Below are 19,096 nucleotides of genomic sequence, written 5' to 3' on the forward strand. Positions count from 1 at the left end.
ATGGTTTTGTTCAATTCCTTCACCCGTTTGGTTGTGCTTTCCTGTAATTCTTTAAGGTATTTTTGTGTTTCCTCTTTAATTCCTTCTTATTATTCATCTTGCCCTGTATTTCTTTAAGGGAGTTCTTTATGTCCTTCTTAAAGTCCTTTATTATCATCATAAAATTTAGTTTTAAATCTAAGTCTTGCTTTTCTGGTATGGTTGTATATCTACAACTTGCTTTGTTTGGAGTACTGTGCTCTGAAGATATCTGGTAGTCTTAGATTCTGTTGCTTAAATTCCTTTGCTTGCCTCTCGCCATCATTTTGTCCCTGGTGTTAGCTTGACTTGCTGTCTCTGACAGTGGCTTGACCTCCCTGTTGGCCTGTGTGTCAGCACTCCTGTAAACCTGTTTTCTTTCATCCTGATCTGGGAACAAAGAGCTCTGCTCTCCATTGTATAAGTGCTCCTCATGACTGGCTTTCTACTCTCCATGCAGGCAGAATCCAAAAAGGTCCTGCCTCTGACTGCTCCCAGGTTCCTGTGCCCAGTGGGCACAGATGGCACTAGGCAATTTCCTCTTGGGTCAGAAATGTGGGCAGAAAGTAGTTGTTTCCTCTGATTTCTCAGGAGTGTCCACACTTCTGAGGACCCTGCTCTCTCACCTAGGGAATTTGGGTGCAGTGAACTGTGTGAACTGTTAAGTTCAGTTCCTGGCACAGGCAGAAACCTCTGTTCCTGCTGCTGACTGCGCATATATTCTTGTATCTAGAAGTACCATGCAGTTTCCTCTGAGTCCAGGTATGTGAACAGAAGTGTGCAGAAGTGGAGGTCTGTTCTGAGGTCTTAGGATTATCTGTGCTTCTGGGGGTTCAGTTGTGGCATCAGTTCAGTTCAGTTCTGGAAACAGTCAGAAACTAGAAGTGCACTGTCCCAGAGTACCTCTGCCTTTGTGTGTCCTGAGTTTACCAGGCAGGTTGCTTGGAGCAAAAAGATGGTCTTACCTCTACTCTTGGGTGTTTAGGCAATCTTGGGAACAGGCAGAAACCTGAAGGGTCCTGCCCCTGACTGCTTCTAGGTCCCTTTGCCCGGAGGTCACTGATGGCACTAGGTGATTTCCTCTTGGGTCAGAAATGTGGGCAGAAAGTGGTTGTCTCCTCTGAGTTCTCAGGAGTGTCTACACTCTGAGGGCCCACTTTCGCCCCCACAGGATTTGGGTTCAGGGATCTGCGGGACCTGTTCAGTTTTCTAGTGTCCAATATTACTAGTCACCTTTCAGCCTCTGTTATGTTTTTGTAACCTCTCCCATTCCCAGAATTCCAAGAGGCAACTGACACTAAAGGTCATAGTATGAAGCAGTTCTAGAGAATAATAATTCGAAAAGAGTTAGTTGACTAGCCATCTGTCATCCATTAAAGGGATAACTTTGCAAATTAAAGCACCTTCTATTTCCTGTCATTTGTTTTAGCTACTGATTATGCAGTTTTGAAGCTGCTTTTCCATTTTTCTCAATGTCCTTTCCAGGGTTCTTAGGTGTTTGATGTGGTCTTTCTGTTGACCTTTCAGTATCCTATCCACAACTGAGATAAAAACCTAGCAGTGATGCTTTTCTTTTCTGTAACATGGATTCTGCTTCCTGAACCTTTTATATGTAGAGACTATCTGATATTCTATAATCTTCTATTATGGAGTTCCTTGCTGCAGTGTTTTAGTCTGTGCCCACACCTTTGTGAACCTTTGGGTTGTCTCAACTTGGTAATTCAAGATGTAATATTCAGAAGAGTCTGTTTTAAAGTCCAGTTCACAGTCCTATTGTTGCTCAGCATTGTGGATGGCTCTGTAATGCAGGAGATCAAAACCCTGCTCATAGGTCTGTCAGAAATACATGGTAAATGTTTCTCATTCAGGCTTTTCCTACTTGCAGAAGAAAGCAGTGACTTGTTAGGCTCTGTTCTTTCCTCTTTTGGGATCAGTGGTCAAGGTTTCCAGAATATCTCCCATGCTTAACTCTGAGCTTTATTAGTTTTTTAGTATTCATAGTTTCTTTTTGGAAAAATATAAACAAGTCCATGTCCTTAGCACAAAACATTCTCTGATGTTAACACATTCTTATAGTCCACAGGATGATTTAATTCCAGTTTTTTCTATAACCCCATGTATTTCATCTGCTGTTCTTTTTTTGTATGGCGTATAAACTTTAATTTTCTAGTTCTACGAGATGAAACATGTCCATCTGCCAGTTGTCATTTGTTTTGGTACTCTTAAAGTTGATTCCAGCAGGAAGTGGAGTTGGGTTATACAAAGGGCCAGTAGAACATTTTATTGTAATTACCTCAGTTTGTTTCCAGGTGATAGAAAAGTTTTTCTTTAAACATTTACTGTTAACCTGACATTAAATGTGATATTTTGGGGCTACCAATATATTTCCTACTAACAATTGATCAGCGTTTTCATTTCTTTTGTCAAAGTATTTTGCAAGCTTGTATATATGAGATAGAAGATGGTTAATATGATGTATAGTTTCCATTTATGATTGCTTATTGCATTTGCTTAAATAACAAGGATAATTCTGAATTATCTACTAAAATCCATCTGTTTCTATATTTAAAATAACTCTACATATTTAGAATCAGTAATTATATTCAGAGTTTCAGGAAAATCTAATAATTCAATGATAATTACATAACACTCTGATTTTTGAAGGGAATTATATGGGCCTTCTATCAGTTTCTGACGTATAACTAGGCATTCCCAAATTTTTACATCAGAATAGATTATAGGTGGTTAAATAATTGATGTTCCTTTTCCAAAACACAGAATTCAATTAGTGCTTTTTATAAGCTAAAGATGCTTGCTTTTAAGATATTGTTGTTAATTTCCCCCAAATAGTTTCTATAAGCTCTTTGACAATTTTTAGTGATTACCCAAAACATAGAATATTTTTACTTTGTGTACCAAGAAAATCTTTTCTAAAATACTTTCTTATATAATTGAAAACTCAGTCCTTGTTGTGTTCTGTTTGGATAAACTGCAAAGTATATGGTTGTTTTGGATGTTATTTTTCTGTAATTTCCCAAGGAGTATGTTCCATTTCACCGTTAATTTTAGGGACTGTATTTGGTATTGAGAGAATATTAATATGAGTTCCCCAGGGCTGTACTGAAAGTCATCACTATAAGTCCAGGACTTTGTCAGTCATATAAGGTTTTAACTTTCCTATTTAACCTTCTAGTCCCACACGTGTAAGGTATCACAAGTTTGTTTTATGTGAGGTGACTTTCCAATACCTAGATATTTTTTTGAAGTGGCCATTATGAAACCAAAGATTTGTGTGAAATAATAGTTACATTGGCTTCTGTATGCAATACATCTTCTATTTCAATATCATTCACTTGTGACTTTATTATTGGACTCTGGTGATTAATAACTGTTTGCAAGAATTCATGTTTTCCTGTAATTCCAAACTCTTCTGATCTTTCAACTGGAACAGCTTTATCGTTAACATAGAAAAATAATAACAGCTGAGCAATGTCATCATCTATGTTAATTGCATATTTTCTTTATTTTTTTTAAACTCCAGAATTTATCCCCCTCCCAGTCCATCCTCAGATTGTTTCACATACCAAATGTCCTCCCCTCCACTCCACAAGGATGTCTTCATTCCCCCACCCCAACATCCTGCTCCTCCCTGGGGCCTCCAATCCTTGAGCGTTAGGTGCATCTTTCCTGACTGAATATGGTCCTGGCAGTCCTCCACTTTACATGTGTTGGGGGCCTCATATCAACTGGTGTATGTTGCCTGGTTGGTGGGATAGTGTCTGAGAGATCTTGGGGTGTCTAGGATAGTACACTTTTGAACCAATATCATTTGTATTCTTTTTTTTTTGTTCATCCTTGGGCATTTTCTATGATTTCAGTGGTGTAATAACTTTCCACATTCTGAATTCCAATTATTGAATTTTAGGTTCTCTACCAACACCTTGATTCTGATTAGATATGATTATGTTTACCACTGGGATCAATCTTTGTAAAAAGAAAAAAAAAACAGTGAATTCTTATCCTAAGCCTTACATAATTTTTGTAAACAAGTTAGAAATGTTTTTTATCTGGATTCTCAAATTTGTTCCAAGTTCTTAAAACTTCTAAATAACATAGTTCTGTGATTGCATCTTCAAATTATACCTGTTCTTGTATATTAGCATAATAACCTTCAGTAATATACTGATCCCTCACTACATTATTAATTTCCTTAGTTCTATTGAGTTGTGCCACATTTTTGGCTTCTTCTCTTAACCATGACAACCACTGCAATTCAGGGCCAGCATCTAGTACAGCTGTTACCAATCCCATCAGTCTTGGGGTATAATTCTATTTTGAGTAGCCCAATTATTTAGAGTTTGTTTCACATGGGATGAGTGCACATCATAAGACATCATTGCCTCTTTTGATTTATCTATCTATCTATCTATCTATCTATCTATCTGTCTGTCTATCAATCTATCTCTATCTATTTATTTTAATAATCCATATTTTATTACTCACCCAGTCTACCCCATAGAATTCCACATCCCATATCTCCTACCCACCCACCCTACACTCCCCCTTGCTATATTTCCACAAGGATGTCCCTACTTCACCCACCCCACCAGACCGTTAAACATCCTGGGGCCTCCAGTCTCTTGAGGGTTTGCCTGCAAAAACTCAGGATTTCCTCATTCTTTTTTTTTCTTCTTTTCTTCGGAGCTGGGGACTGAACCCAGGGCCTTGCGTTTGCTAAGGATTTCCTCATTCTTAATAGCTGGTAGTACTTCATTATGTAAATGAACCACATTTTCTGTATTCATTGTTCTGTCGTGAGACATCTGGATTGTTGCCAGTTTCTGGCTATCACAAATAAGGCCACTAAAACAGAGTGGAACATGTGTCCCTATGTCATAATGGTGCATATTTGGGGTATATTCCAAAGTGGGGTATTTCTGAGTCTTTAGGTCTATTTCCAATTTTTTGAGGAAACACCAAATTGATTTCCAGAGTTGTACCAGTTTGCAATTCCACTAGCAATGGAAGAGTGTTCCTCTTTTTCCACATCCTTGCCAACATGTGTTGTCACCTGAGGTTTTGATCTTAGCCATTCTAACTGGTGTGAGGTGGAATCTCAGGGTTGTTTTGATTTGCATTTCTCTGACCATTAAGGGCTTTGAACATTTCTTTAGGTGCTTCTCAGTCATTCAAAATTCCTCTATTTTATATTATCCATTGATGAGAGTTGGGTGTTGAAATCACTTATTATTATCATGTGAGGTGCTATGTGTGCTTTGAGCTTAGGTAAGTCTTCTTTTATGAATGTAGGTGCCCTTCCATTTGGAACATAGATATATAGGATTGAGAGTTCATCTTGGTGGATTTTTTCTTTGATGAATATGAAGTTTCCTCCTTATCTTCTTGAATGACTTTTGGTTGAAAGTCAATTTTATTTGATATTAGAATGAAACTCCTGCTTGTTTCTTTGGGCCATTTCATTGGAAAGGTGTTTTCCAGACATTTACTCTAAGGTAGTGTCTGTCTTTGTCTCTGAGATGTGTTTCTTGCATGCAGCAAAATCCTGGGTCCTACTTACCTATCCAGTCTGTTAGTCTATGTCTTTTTATTAAGGAATTGAGTCCGTTGATGTTGAGAGATATTAAGGAATAGGGATTGTCACTTCCTGTTATTTTCATTGTTAGAGGTGGAATTGTGTTTGTTTATCTCTCTTTTGGTTTCATTGCAAGTAAATTATATTCTTGCTTTCTTTACAGTGTAATTTCTCTCCTTCTGTTGGAGTTTTCCATGCATTATCCTTTGTAGACCTGGATTTGTAGAAAGATATTGCACAAATTTGGTTTTGTCATGGAATATCTTAATTTCTGCATTCATGTTAATTGAGAGTTTTGCTGGATACAGTAACATGGGCTGGCATTTATGTTCTCTTAGGGTCTGTATTATATCTGTCCAGAATCTTCTGGATTTCATAGTCTCTGGTGAGAAGTCTGGTATAATTTTTGTAGTTCCGCCTTTATATGTCACTTGACAATTTTTACTGCTTTTAATATTCTCTCTTTGTTTTGTGCATTTGGTGTTTTAACTATTATGTGATTGCAAGAAATTCTCTTCTGGTCTAATCTATTTGGAGTTGTGTAGGCTTCTTGTATATTTATGGGCATATCTTTCTTTAGGTTAGGAAAATTTTCCTCTATTATTTTGTTGGATATATTTACTGGCCCTTTGATTTGGGAGTCTTCACTTTCTTCCATACCTACTATCCTTATGTTTGCTCTTTGCATTGTGTCCTGGATTTCCTGTTTGTTTTGGGCTAGCACCTTTTTGTGTTTTACATTATCTTTGACAGTTGTGTCGATATTTTCTATGGTACTTTCTGCCCCTGAAATTCTCTCTTCTATCTCTTGTATTCTGTTGGTGATGCTTGTATCTATGGCTCCTTGTATCTTCCTTAGGTATTCTATATTCAGAGTTGCCTCCCTTTGTGCTTTCTTTATTGTTTCTATTTCCATTTTCAATTTGTTTACCTGTTTATTTGTGTTTTCCTGTAACTCTTCCAGGGATTTTTGTGATTCCTTTCTAAGGGCTTCTACTTGTTTACTTGTGTTCCTGTTTCTTTAAGAGCGTTGTTTATGTCTTTCTTAAAGTCCACCACCATCTTCAAAAATGTGATTTTAAATCTAAATCTTATTTTTCTGGTGTGTTTGAGTATTCAGTATTTTCTTTGTTTGGATAACTGAACTCTGATGATGCCAAGTAGTATTGGTTTATGTTGCTTGTGTTACTGTACTTGCCTCTAGCCATTGGGTTGTCTCTGGTGTTTGCTTGTTTTGCTGTTTTTGAGAGTGACTTGACCCTGCTGTAGGCCGCTGTGTCATCACTCCTCTTGAAATGTTTTCCTGTTTTCTTTTACCCTTTCCTGAGAACAGGTGTTCTGATTTCAGCTGTGGCAGTACTCCTGGAGACTGTCTTCCAGCTCTAGGCGTTGGCAGGAATCAAAGGGTCCACTCCCTGCTTGCTCATAGGTCCTTGCACCCAGAGGGCACAGTTGGCACTATGCAATTACCTTTGGGTCTGGAGAGGGTATTCTCCTTCGACTTCTCAGGAGCATCCATACTTCTGAGGGTCCAGCTCCCTCCCCAATGGGATTTGGGTGCAGTGGGCTGTTTGGCCGTTTCACTTTGGTCCTGGGCACAGACCAGAACCCCGGGTACTGGCGGCTGTGTGTTCCTATATCCCTTTGTCCAGAGGCATGTGCAGTTTCCCCTTGTACCAGGGATGTTGGCAGAGATGTGCAGAGGTGACAGTCTGTCCTGCAATCTCAGGATGTCTGCACTCTTGGGTGGTCAGCTCTCTTTTATTAAGAACTTCAATTCTCTCCAGAAAGAAATCAAAGATCTCAGAAAATGGAGAGATCTCCCATGCTCATGGGTTGTCAGAATTATTATAGTAAAAATGGCCATCATACCAAAGGCAATCTACAGATTCAGTGCAATACCAATCAAAATTCCAACACAATTCTTCAAATGCATGGAAAAATCAATTCTCAAATTCACATGGAAAGGCAAAAAATCCAGAATAGTGAAAACAGTTTTTCACAATAAAAGAATGGTGGGGAAATCACCGTCCCTGACCTGAAGCTCTACTACAGAAAAATCGTGATAAAACTGCATGGAATTAGTTCACAGATAGACAGGTTGATCAATGGAATAGAATTGAAGACCCAGAAATAAAACCACACATTTACACACGCTTGATCTTTGACAAAGAAGGCAAAAATATACAATGCAAAAAACAGAGCATCTTCAATAAATGGTGCTGGTCTAACTGGATGTCTCCCTGTATGCAGAAAAGTCAAAATAGACCCATATTTGTCACATCATTGTCTCTTTAAAATGCCTTAGGTCTGTCTTTTCTACACCAAGCCATCCGATTTTATCAGAACCATGTAGATGATTAGTAGGCACATGCGTTATAACTGCTAGGTATACTGTTTGTGATTCTGTGGCCCAGAACTGTTGTGGGGCTCTTCTAATCATGCTCCTGTTTTTTCATTTCTTTGACTTAAATACCTTTTATTTTATTCTATTTTTTTATTAACATGAGTATTTCTTATTTACATTTCGAATGTCATTCCCTTTCCTGGTTTCCGGGCAAACATCCCCCAACCCCTCCCCCTCCCCTTCTTTATGGGTGTTCCTCTCCGCCCCTTCCCCCATTGCTACCCTCCCCCCAACAATCACGTTCACTGGGGGTTCAGTCTTAGCAGGACCAAGGGCTTCCCCTTCCACTGGTGATCTTACTAGGATATTCATCGCTACCTATGAGGTCAGAGTCCAGGGTCAGTCCATGTATAGTCTTTAAGTAGTGGCTTAGTCCCTGGAAGCTCTAGTTTCTTGGTATTGTTTAGTCCAAATGCATCAGTTCGACAAGTCAAAGCTTTGTTTATGTTTCTCTGTTTCTCTAATTACAATTGGCAAGGTTTTGAACATGTAATGAGAAATAAACAGATATTTGCTAGTGTTTTGCTTCAATTCTGTTGTATTACATTGACAGCTGATGTTTATACTGTTCCCCTCAGAAGAAACCCCTTTAATAAAGTTGGAAAAAGAAAATTACACACACACACACACACACACACACACACACACACACATATCATAATCAAAAGGATATGTTTATTTCTCCTCTACTCTATACTCTAGGGTCTTTGTTACCATCACCATAAAACTTTAAAAACTATATAAGGTTTAGTATAAAGTAATCTTGTAAATGCATAAATATATCATGTGAAAAATTATACCCAAAATCTATTCAACTCGGTGAATTTCTATACAGTTGGAATAGCCATTGAACTATGTACTTTCTCTTGAATTTTAAAACTTCAATATCAACTATTCAACTGTACAAATTGTACAAACATGCAAATGTACAACTGTAGATTCACTGTAATAAGATGTGTTGGTAAGTAATTTACTAGATTTCCTCATCAAATTATTTATAGGCAAACCACATCGAACAATCAGAATATTCACATGAAAATCTGGCATGCAGTATCATGGATCTCATTGGTGCAGGGACAGAGACAATGAGCTCAACATTGAGATATGCTCTCCTGCTTCTGATGAAGTACCCACATGTTCCAGGTAAGTACACAGGTGGTGAACAAAAGTGGTCCCGTAAGATACTGGAAAGATGATACCAGGATTCAGGATGTTGTTTTAGTTAGAGAAGTCTCAGTTCTTCACTTTTTGTGCTACTGACTATGATGAATAGCATGACTGAGATGAATGGATTCTGGCTGTAGGAAAAGCAATCAACTGCTGCTCAGTGTCTGGGTTCCCTGGGTAGAATATATTGCCTGACGGATACATATCCTTTCTTTTTTATTTTATTTTATTATTTTTACACTTTGGATTTTATTCCCCTCCCAGTAAACTCTACAACTATTCCACATCACAAACTTCATCCCCATACCCCTCATCCCTAATCTCTAGGAGAATGTCTGCCCCCGACAGCCCACCCCATCAGACCTCTAAACTCTCTGGGGCCTCCAGTCTCTTTAGGGTTAAGTACATCTTCCCTGACTGAAGCCAGAGTATTCTTCTGTACATATGTTGAGGGGCTCATATCAGCTGGTGTATGCTGCCTAGTTGGTGATCCAGTGTCTGAGAGATCTTGAGGTTCTAGGTTAAATTGAGACTGTTGTTCCTCCTACAGGATTTCCCTCCCCCTCAGATACCTCCAGATTTCTCTAATTCAAGCAAAGGTGTCAGCAGTGTCTATTTCTCAGTTGGGTGCAAATATCTACATTTGACTCATTCAGCTGCTTGGCCTTTCGTAGGGCAGCCACAATGGTCCAATTTTTTGTCAGAGTTCTATACCTTAGTATTGGTGTCAGGTCTTGGGGCCTTCACTTGAGATGGGTCCCACTTTGGGACTGTCATTGGCCCTTCTTTTCCTCAGGTTTTTCTCCATTTCCATCCTTACAGTTCTTTCAGACAGGAAGACTAATGGTTCGGTTTTTGACTGTGAGATAGCAAACTCATTCCTCACTTGATGCCCTGCCTTTCTGCTGGAGGTGGGCTCTACAAGTTCCCTCTCCCCACTGTAGGGCATTTCATCTAGTGCTCCCAATTTGAGTCCTGAGAGTTTCTCACCTCCCAGGTCTCTGATACATTCTGTAGGGTACACCCAACCTCCAACATCCCGAGGTTGCCTGTTTCCATTCTTTCTGCTGGACCTCAGGGCTTCAATTCCCCACCCAATACCAGATCATGTTACCTTCTCCAGCCATCCCATTCCCTTTCTCTCCCAGTACCCTCCTTCCCTTCCCCCTTGGGGTTGCTTTCTTCAATCTATCAAGTAGTACAGAGGTGTTGTTACTTGGGACTTTTAGTTTGTTGACCTTTATGACTTCTGGGGACTGTATCATGGGTAGTTGGTACTTTTTTGGCTAATATCCACTTATTAGTAAGTACATAACATTCATGTCCTTTTGTAACAAGAAGATACATATTCTTTCATTCTTAAAATTCTTTAAATTTTCTTTAAAAACTCTGTAAGTCAGCTAAAATCTTATTGTCTCATGTCCTTATTTTGATGAATTTAATTTTAGCATAGAAAAAAGAAAACTTACTTCACTGAAGCATAACCTGAAGGTCAAGAACTTATTATGATTGAGATAATGTACCCACTGACAAGAAATCAAAATATTTAGATTATCTAGTGATGTGTTTCTATCCATGCAGAATATTTAGATAATCACACCACACTGTTAGTCCACTTCCTTAACCTTCTGTTGAACAATGGTGTTTTTCATCTCTACCAATGATGTTTTCTTTTACAGTGTACTTTAAATCAGATCAAGTGCTTCAGCATAAATGAAACACACCTTCACTCCTTTGCCTAACATTTCCTACTCCAAAAAGTACAAATATGATCAAAATTAATATTTTTAATGTATGAGAAGATAACAATAAGGCTTCTCAAATTTACTAAAACAAAATATGATGTTTAAGAAAAAAAGAACAAGATTATATTGAAACTTAAATGTTATAAGGATACACATGCATTAATCAAAACATGTTAAGGATGTATATCTACAGACCAGAAAAGACTAGTACTGTTCAACAGTCATAAAATTTTAAGTAGAAAACAGGGTAATACAGAGCATGTTCATCTTGCTGAAAATGCCTTCCTACTCCCACTCATCAGAGGACTTACCTTCCAGATTCACTGAATTCTTAAATAAGGGTATAGGGTTGTCTAAGAGGTCTTTTTCCTGAGACATCAGTTGTTAACAGGGAATGAGCAATGAATAGGTATGAAAGGGGAGACGGGCAACATTTGATTCCTGAATTCTCCTTCTATCTGTGCCTCTTCCCTGATTTGTTCCATGAATGTAAGCTTTAGGCTCAATCCTCTAGACATAGAGTGTTAATACTGTTCCATATTTTACTATCCTAGTAGAAAAGACTTTCCAAGTATTCATCAGAATGGATTAAAAACATCCACCAAAGACACAGGTTCATAGTTTCATGAGTCTTCTCTTTATGTGGACTCATGAATAGAAGTGTGAAACCCTTCAGGGAGATCCCTGAGTCAAATGTAAACTATTCTCTTAGAGACTACATCAGAATTTTCAAGAGAAATGGATTTCTGGTAAGTTTATAAATTAAAATCCAAATGAGACCTCTGTTTCCTTCCCCCATTTTTCAGGTCTTCCTGAATCTGTGAGATTGTTTTTTATTCTATGATCTAAAGCAATGTCACAGGAAGTCATGGATTCCAGGAGTCTGAATAACTCATCAAAGAGAATGAGGGTATCAATGAGGTTCCTGGGTCCCAGGTTTACTACGTCCCAAATTCAGTATTTATATTATTGGTGCTGTAGGTGTGAGTGAAAAAGGAGATGAAAGGAAACATTCTGTAGCCTAAAGCTCCCATTACTCGAGTATAATTCCCAGCATCTTAAAAAAATCTATCTCAATATTAAGTATAATTCTTTATCAAGGAATGCAAATTTACAAATAAAAATGTATCCAATTATCAAAATGTGCTAATGAAAGATAATCACAATTTATTTTCATGACAATGAAAAATCTTTATTATCATGAATAATATTTTGTGATTAAAATTAATCTAACAATGAATATTGGTTTAACAAAGAATTATAATTTAATCTGCTCTTTTTTCTGTTAATTGAAAATTATTTTTTCTCACCTACTATATAATTATGGTTTCTCCTCCTTCTTCTCTTCCCTATTTTTCCTCACCTTCCACAACCTGCAGATCTACTTCCTTTCTGCCTCTAATTAGAATACAAGCAAGCAGCTAAGAGCCAGGACAGTTCACAGCCCTCAGACACAAACTTGCCCTCAGACAACTGGTCCATCAGTACCACTATCCCTTCTAAATCCTTAGCCCACAGGTGAGACTCTACTATCTTCCGCATTTTCTATCCAAGGAGAGATCCAACAGAATGCACAGTGCTGAGGAGCCACAGTGCAGTCTGGGAATGGACCCTTCTAGTCTCCATCTGTGCCAGAGCTGGGTTTTTCCCACAGCATTATGGACAATAAAATTGTACACAGAGAGCTGGTCTGCAAGGAGCACTCTCCCTACTAAACCCACAGCCCACAGGAGATATCACACTTTCTCCCCACTGACTATCTAAGGAAACATACTCTGGGAGCACATGGGCACAGGAGACGTAGCACAGACTAGGACAGTACCCTTTCAGTCTCCATCTAAGCCCAGAGCAGGGGTTGCCCCATAGCTCTCTGACCCAAAACATGCCCACAGAGAGCTGGTCTTCCAGGAACTCTCTCACTCCGAAGATCACAGACTCAAAGGTTCTCAGGTCCACCGGACAGAGAAGCTCCAGTCAGGGACCGCAAGACCTACTAACATAAGAGATAACCAGATAACGAGAGGCAAGCACAGGAATCTTAGGAACAGAAATTTCTAAAGCCCAAAACATATATTACAGTGCACAGGATAATAGTAGGAGACTTCAACATACCACTTTCATCAATTGAAGCGATCATGGAAACAGAAAATAAATGTAGACACAGTGAAAATAACAGAAACTTGGAACCAAATGGATCTATAGAACATTTCATCCTAAAACAAAAGAATATACCTTCTCAATACCTCATGATACCTTCTCTGAAATTGACTATATATTTGATCACAAAACAGGCCTTAATAGATACAAGGATATTGACATAATCCCATGCATTCTATCAGATCACCATGGACTGAGGCTGGTCTTTAATAACAACAAAAACATGAGAAAGTCCACATACACGTGGAAGCTGAATATTGCTCTTCTCAATGACAACATGGTCAAGGAAGAAATAAAGAAATTAAAGTCTTTTTAGAATGTAATGAAAATGAAGACACAACATACCTAAACTTATGGGACACAGTGAAAGCTGTGCTAAGAGGAAAACCCATAGCTCTGAGTGCCTGCAAAAAGAAACAGGAGAGAGCATACATCAGCAGCTGGACAACATACCTAAAAGCTCTAGAATAAAAAGAAGCAAATACATCCAAGACGAATAGAAGGCAAGAATTAATCAAAACCATACAAGAAAGAGAACTCCAGACCAATATCCCTCATATATAGATACAAAATACTCAATAAAATTTTCACAAACTGAATCCAAGAATACATCAAACTGATCATTCATCATGATCATGTAGGATTCATCCCAGGGATGCAATGATGATATAGTATATGGAAATCGATCAACATAATCCACTAGAAAAGAAACTTAAAGGAAAGCTGACATGATATCCACAGATGCTGAGAAAGCTTTTGAAAATATTCAATACACAGAAAAGCACACTTGGTATGCACTCAGTGATAAGTGGATATTAGCCAAAAGGCCCAAATTACCCATGATGCAATCTACAGACCACAGAAAGTTCAAGAAGAAGGATGACCAAAGTGCAGATGCTCCCACTCCTTTTTAAAAGGGGAAAAATATTCATAGGAGAGGATATGGAATTAAAGTTTAGAGCAGTGACTCAAGGAATGGCCAATCAGAGTCTGACACACATGTGGCCCTTATATATACAGCCACTGAAACTAGATAAGATTGATGAAACTAAAAAAATGCATACAGAAAGGGACTGAATATAGTTCTCTCCTGAGAGACATATCCAGAGCACGTCCAATACAGAGGTCAATGCTAACAGCAGACCACAGAACTGAGAATAGGACTCCCTTGTGGGGGGGGGGGGATTAGAGGAAGTATTAAAACAGTTGACGGAGTTTGCAACCCCTAAAAACAACAATGCCAACCAGCCAGAGGTTACATGAACTAAACCACTACCAAAAGTCTATACATGGACTGACCCAGGGCTCCAACTGTATATGTAGCAGAGAATAGCCTTGTTGGTGCACCAGTGGAAGGGAAAGCCCTTGTGCAGGGGAATACACGTATGGGGGAGGGGGAGGGGAGGGAATAGGGGCTTATGGACAGTAAACCCAGAAGGGGACTAACATTTGAAATGTAAGTAAAGAAATATATAATAAAAAATTCAAAAAAAGAAAATTAAGTAAAGAAATATATAATAAAAAATTAAAAAAAGAAACATAGTAGCTTATTTGAATTTCTGGGTTTGGATTATATAGTGATACTTCTATTTTTTTATTTTCTTTCCATTTTTGATGTATTTATTCTTTGACCATCTCACACATACATATAATGAATTCCCATTGTTTTCTCCTCCATTATCCTTTGTCACATCACCACTCACCCCACTGAAAACCCTTCTACCCAGAATGCTCCCCAAAAACCCACTACTTTAATGTCTTCTTTGTCTATTCAACCCACACATTTCCTTCTCTTTTTTTAAATATTTTTTGATATTTCTTTATGTACATTTCAAATGTTATTCCCTTTCCTGGTTTCCAGGCCATGAGCCACCTATCCCCTTCCCTCCCCTTCTTCTATCAGTGTGCTCCCTTCCATATCCAGCTCCCCCTTTTCCTCCCTCTAGACATTCCCTTACACTGGTGGTCCAACATTGGCAAGACCAAGGGATTCTCTTTCCACTGGTGGCCAAAAAGGCCAAGCTATGCTACATATGCAACTGGAGCCATAAGTCAGTCCATGTAGTCTTTGGGAGTGGTTTAGTCCTTGGAAAGTATGGTTGATTTGCATTGTTGTTCTTTATTATTATTATTATTAACTTGAGTATTTCTTATTTACATTTAGAATGTTATTCCCTTTCCCGGTTTCCGGGTCAACATTCTCCAACCCCTCCCCCTCCCCTTCTTTATGGGTATTCCCCTCCCCATCCTCCCCAAATTGCTGCCCTCCCCCCAACAATAAGGTTCACTGGGGGGTTCGGTCTTAGCAGGACCCAGGGCTTCCCCTTCCACTGGTGATCTTACTAGGATATTCATTGCTACCTATGAGGTCAGAGTCCAGTGTCAGTCCATGTATAGTCTTTAGGTAGTGGCTTAGTCCCTGGAAGCTCTGGTTGCTTGGCATTGTTGTTCATATGGGGTCCCAAGCCCCTTCAAGCTCTTCCAGTTCTTTCTCTGATTCCTTCAACGGGGGTCCTGTTCTCAGTTCAGTGCTTTGCTGCTGGCTTTCGCCTCTGTATTTGCTGTATTCTGGCTGGGTCTCTCAGGAGAGATCTACATCTGGCTCCTGTCTGCCTGCACTTCTTTGCTTCATCCATCTTGTCAAATTGGGTGGCTATATATGTATGGGCCACATGTGGTGCAGGCTCTGAATGGGTGTTCCTTCTGTCTCTGTTTTAATCTTTGCCTCTCTATTCCCTGCAAAGGGTATTCTTGTTCCCCTTTTAAAGAAGGAGTGAAGCATTCACATTTTGATCATCCGTCTTGAGTTTCATTTGTTCTAGGCATCTAGGGTAATTCAAGCATTTGGGCTAATAGCCACTAATCAATGAGTGCATACCATGTGTGTTTTTCTATGATTGGGTTACCTCACTCAGGATGATATTTTCCAGTTCCAACCATTTGCCTATGAATTTCATTAAGGCATTGTTTTTGATAGCTGAGTAATATTCCATTGTGTAGATGTACCACATTTTCTGTATCCATTCCTCTGTTGAAGGGCATCTGGGTTCTTTCCAGCTTCTGGCTATTATAAATAAGACTGCTATGAGCATAGTGGAGCATGTGTCTTTGTTATTTGTTGGGGCATCTTTTGGGTATATGCCCAAGAGAGGTATAGCTGGATCCTCAGGCAGATCAATGTCCAATTTTCTGAGGAACCTCCAGACTGATTTCCAGAATGGTTGTACCAGTCTGCAATCCCACCAACAATGGAGGAGTGTTCCTCTTTCTCCACATCCTCGCCAGGATTTGTTGTCACCTGAGTTTTTGATCTTAGCCATTCTCACTGGTGTGAGGTGAAATCTCAGGGTTGTATTGATTTGCATTTCCCTTATGACTAAAGATGTTGAACATTTCTTTAGGTGTTTCTCAGCCATTCACCATTCCTCAGTTGTGAATTCTTTGTTCAGCTCTGAACCCCATTTTTTAATAAGGTTATTTGTCTCCCTGCAGTCTAACTTCTTGAGTTCTTTGTATATTTTGGATATATCTTGGCCTCTATCTGTTGTAGGATTGCTAAGGATCTTTTCCCAATCTGTTGGTTGCCATTTTGTCCTAACCACAGCGTCCTTTGCCTTACAGAAGCTTTGCAGTTTTATGAGATCCCATTTGTCGATTCTTGATCTTAGAGCATAAGCCATTGGTGTTTTGTTCAGGAATTTTTTTTCCAGTGCCCATGTGTTCGAGATGCTGCCCTAGTTTTTCTTCTATTAGTTTGAGTGTATCTAGTTTGATGTGGAGGTCCTTGATCCACTTGGACTTAAGCTTTGTACAGGGTGATAAACATGGATCAATCTGCATTCTTCTACCTGTTGACCTCCAGTTGAACCAGCACCATGTGCTGAAAATGCTATCTTTTTTCCATTGGATGGTTTTGGCTCCTTTGTCAAAAATCAAGTGCCCATAGGTGTATGGGTTCATTTCTGGATCTTTAATTCTATTCCATTGGTCTATCTGTCTGTCTCTGTACCAACACCATGCAGTTTTTATCACTATCGCTCTGTAGTACTGCTTGAGTTCAGGAAAAGTGATTCCCCCTGAAGTCCTTTTATTGTTGAGGATAGTATGCTCCACTATATTGAATAAGTAGGGTGAGAGTGGTCAGCCTTGTCTAGTCCCTGATTTTAGTGGGATTGCTTCAAGTTTCTCTCCATTTAGTTTAACGTTAGCAACTGGTTTGCTGTATATGGCTTTTACTATGTTTAGGTAAGGGCCTTGATTTCCTGTTCTTTCCAGGACTTTTATCATGAAGAGGTGTTGAATTTTGTAAAATGCTTTTTCAGCATCTAATGAAATGATCATGTGGTTTTGTTCTTTCAGTTTGTTTATATAATGGATCACGTTGATGGTTTTCCATATATTAAACCATCCCTGCATGCCTGGGATGAAGCCTACTTGATCATGGTGGATGATTGTTTTGATGTGCTCTTGCATTCGGTTTGGCAGAATTTTATTGAGTATTTTTGCGTCAATATTCATAAGGGAAATTGGTCTGAAGTTCTCTTTCTTTGTTGGGTCTTTGTGTGGTTTAGGTATAAGAGTAATTGTGGCTTCATAGAAGGAATTCGGGAGTGATCCATCTGTTTCAATTTTGTGGAATAGTTTGGATAGTATTAGTATGAGGTCTTCTATGAAGGTCTGATAGAATTCTGCACTAAACCTGTCTGGATCTGGGCTCTTTTTGGTTGGGAGACCTTTAATGACTGATTATATTTCCTTAGGAGTTTTGGAGTTGTTTAACTGGTTTATCTGTTCCTGATTTAACTTCGGTACCTGGTATCTTTCTAGCAAATTGTCCATTTCCTGCAGATTTTCAAGTTTTGTTGAATATAGGCTTTTATAGTAAGATCTGATGATTTTTTTGAATTTCCTCTGAATTTGTAGTTATGTCTCCCTTTTCATTTCTGATTTTGTTAATTTGGACACACCCTCTGTTTCCTCTCGTTAGTCTGGCTAAGGGTTTTTCTATCTTGTTGATTTTCTCAAAGAACCAACTTTTGGTTCTATTGATTCTTTCTATGGTCCTTTTTGTTTCTGCTTGGTTGATTTCGGCTCTGTGTTTGATTATTTCCTGCCTTCTACTACTCCTGGGTGTATTTGCTTCCTTTTGTTCTAGAGCTTTTAGGTGTGCTGTCAAACTGGTGACATATGCTCTTTCCTGTTTCTTTCTGCATGCACTCAGAGCTATGAGTTTTCCTCTTAGCACAGCTTTCATTGTGTCCCATAAGTTTGGGTATGTTGTACCTTCATTTTCATTAAATTCTTATGGGGCTGCAGGCCCCTTCAGTTTTTTCAATCCTTTCTCTAATTCCTCCAACGGGAGTCCTGTTTTCAGTTCGGTAGTATGCTGCTAGCATTTGACATGCCCTGGATGTGTCTCCCAGGAGAAATCTATATCTGGTTCCTGTCATCATGCACTTCTTAGCGTCATCAATCTCATCTAGTTTTGGTGGCTGTATATATACGGGCCACATGTGGGGCAGGCTCTGAATGTCCATTCCTTCAGTCTCTGCTCTAAACTGTGATTCTGTACCCCCTACTATGAATATTTTTGTTCCCCTTTTTAAGAAGGAGTGAACTATCTTCATTTTGGTCATCCCTCTTCTTGAGCTTCATGTGGTCCCTGGACTGCATCTTTTGTAATTCGAGCTTTTTGGCGAATATCCACTTATTAACAAGTGCATACCATTTGTTTTTTCTGTGATTGAGTAACCTCAATCATGATGATATTTTCTATTTTGTTCTATTTGCCTATGAATTTCATGAAGTCATTTTTTTACAGCTGAGTAGTAGGTCATTGTGTAGATGTACCACATTTTTTGAAACCAGTCCTCCATTGAAGGGCATCTGGGTTCTTTCCAGCTTCTGGCTATTATAAATAAGGGTGCTATGAACAGAGCGGAGCATACATCTTTGTTGTATGCTGGATCATCTTTTGGGTATATGCCCAAGAGAAGTATAGGTGGGTCC

At 38.9% G+C, this 19,096-nt stretch overlaps 1 protein-coding gene across 17 annotated transcripts in view; it reads left to right on the top strand.

Annotated features, from left to right (window-relative positions):
- Positions 1-19,096, top strand: part of Cyp2c7l1 (cytochrome P450, family 2, subfamily c, polypeptide 7 like 1) — an 81,549-nt gene that overhangs the window by 52,789 nt on the left and 9,664 nt on the right. For all 17 annotated transcript variants that reach the window (XM_087609432.1, XM_087609426.1, XM_087609415.1 and 14 more), the window contains one exon: positions 9,020-9,161. In XM_087609432.1, the coding sequence (XP_087465558.1) occupies positions 9,020-9,161 (142 nt within the window). The remainder of the gene's footprint in view (positions 1-9,019; positions 9,162-19,096) is intronic.

This window comes from Rattus norvegicus, chromosome 1, assembly GCF_021556685.1.
Source record: "Rattus norvegicus strain SHRSP/BbbUtx chromosome 1, alternate assembly SHRSP_T2T, whole genome shotgun sequence".
Classification (NCBI taxonomy): domain Eukaryota; kingdom Metazoa; phylum Chordata; class Mammalia; order Rodentia; family Muridae; genus Rattus; species Rattus norvegicus.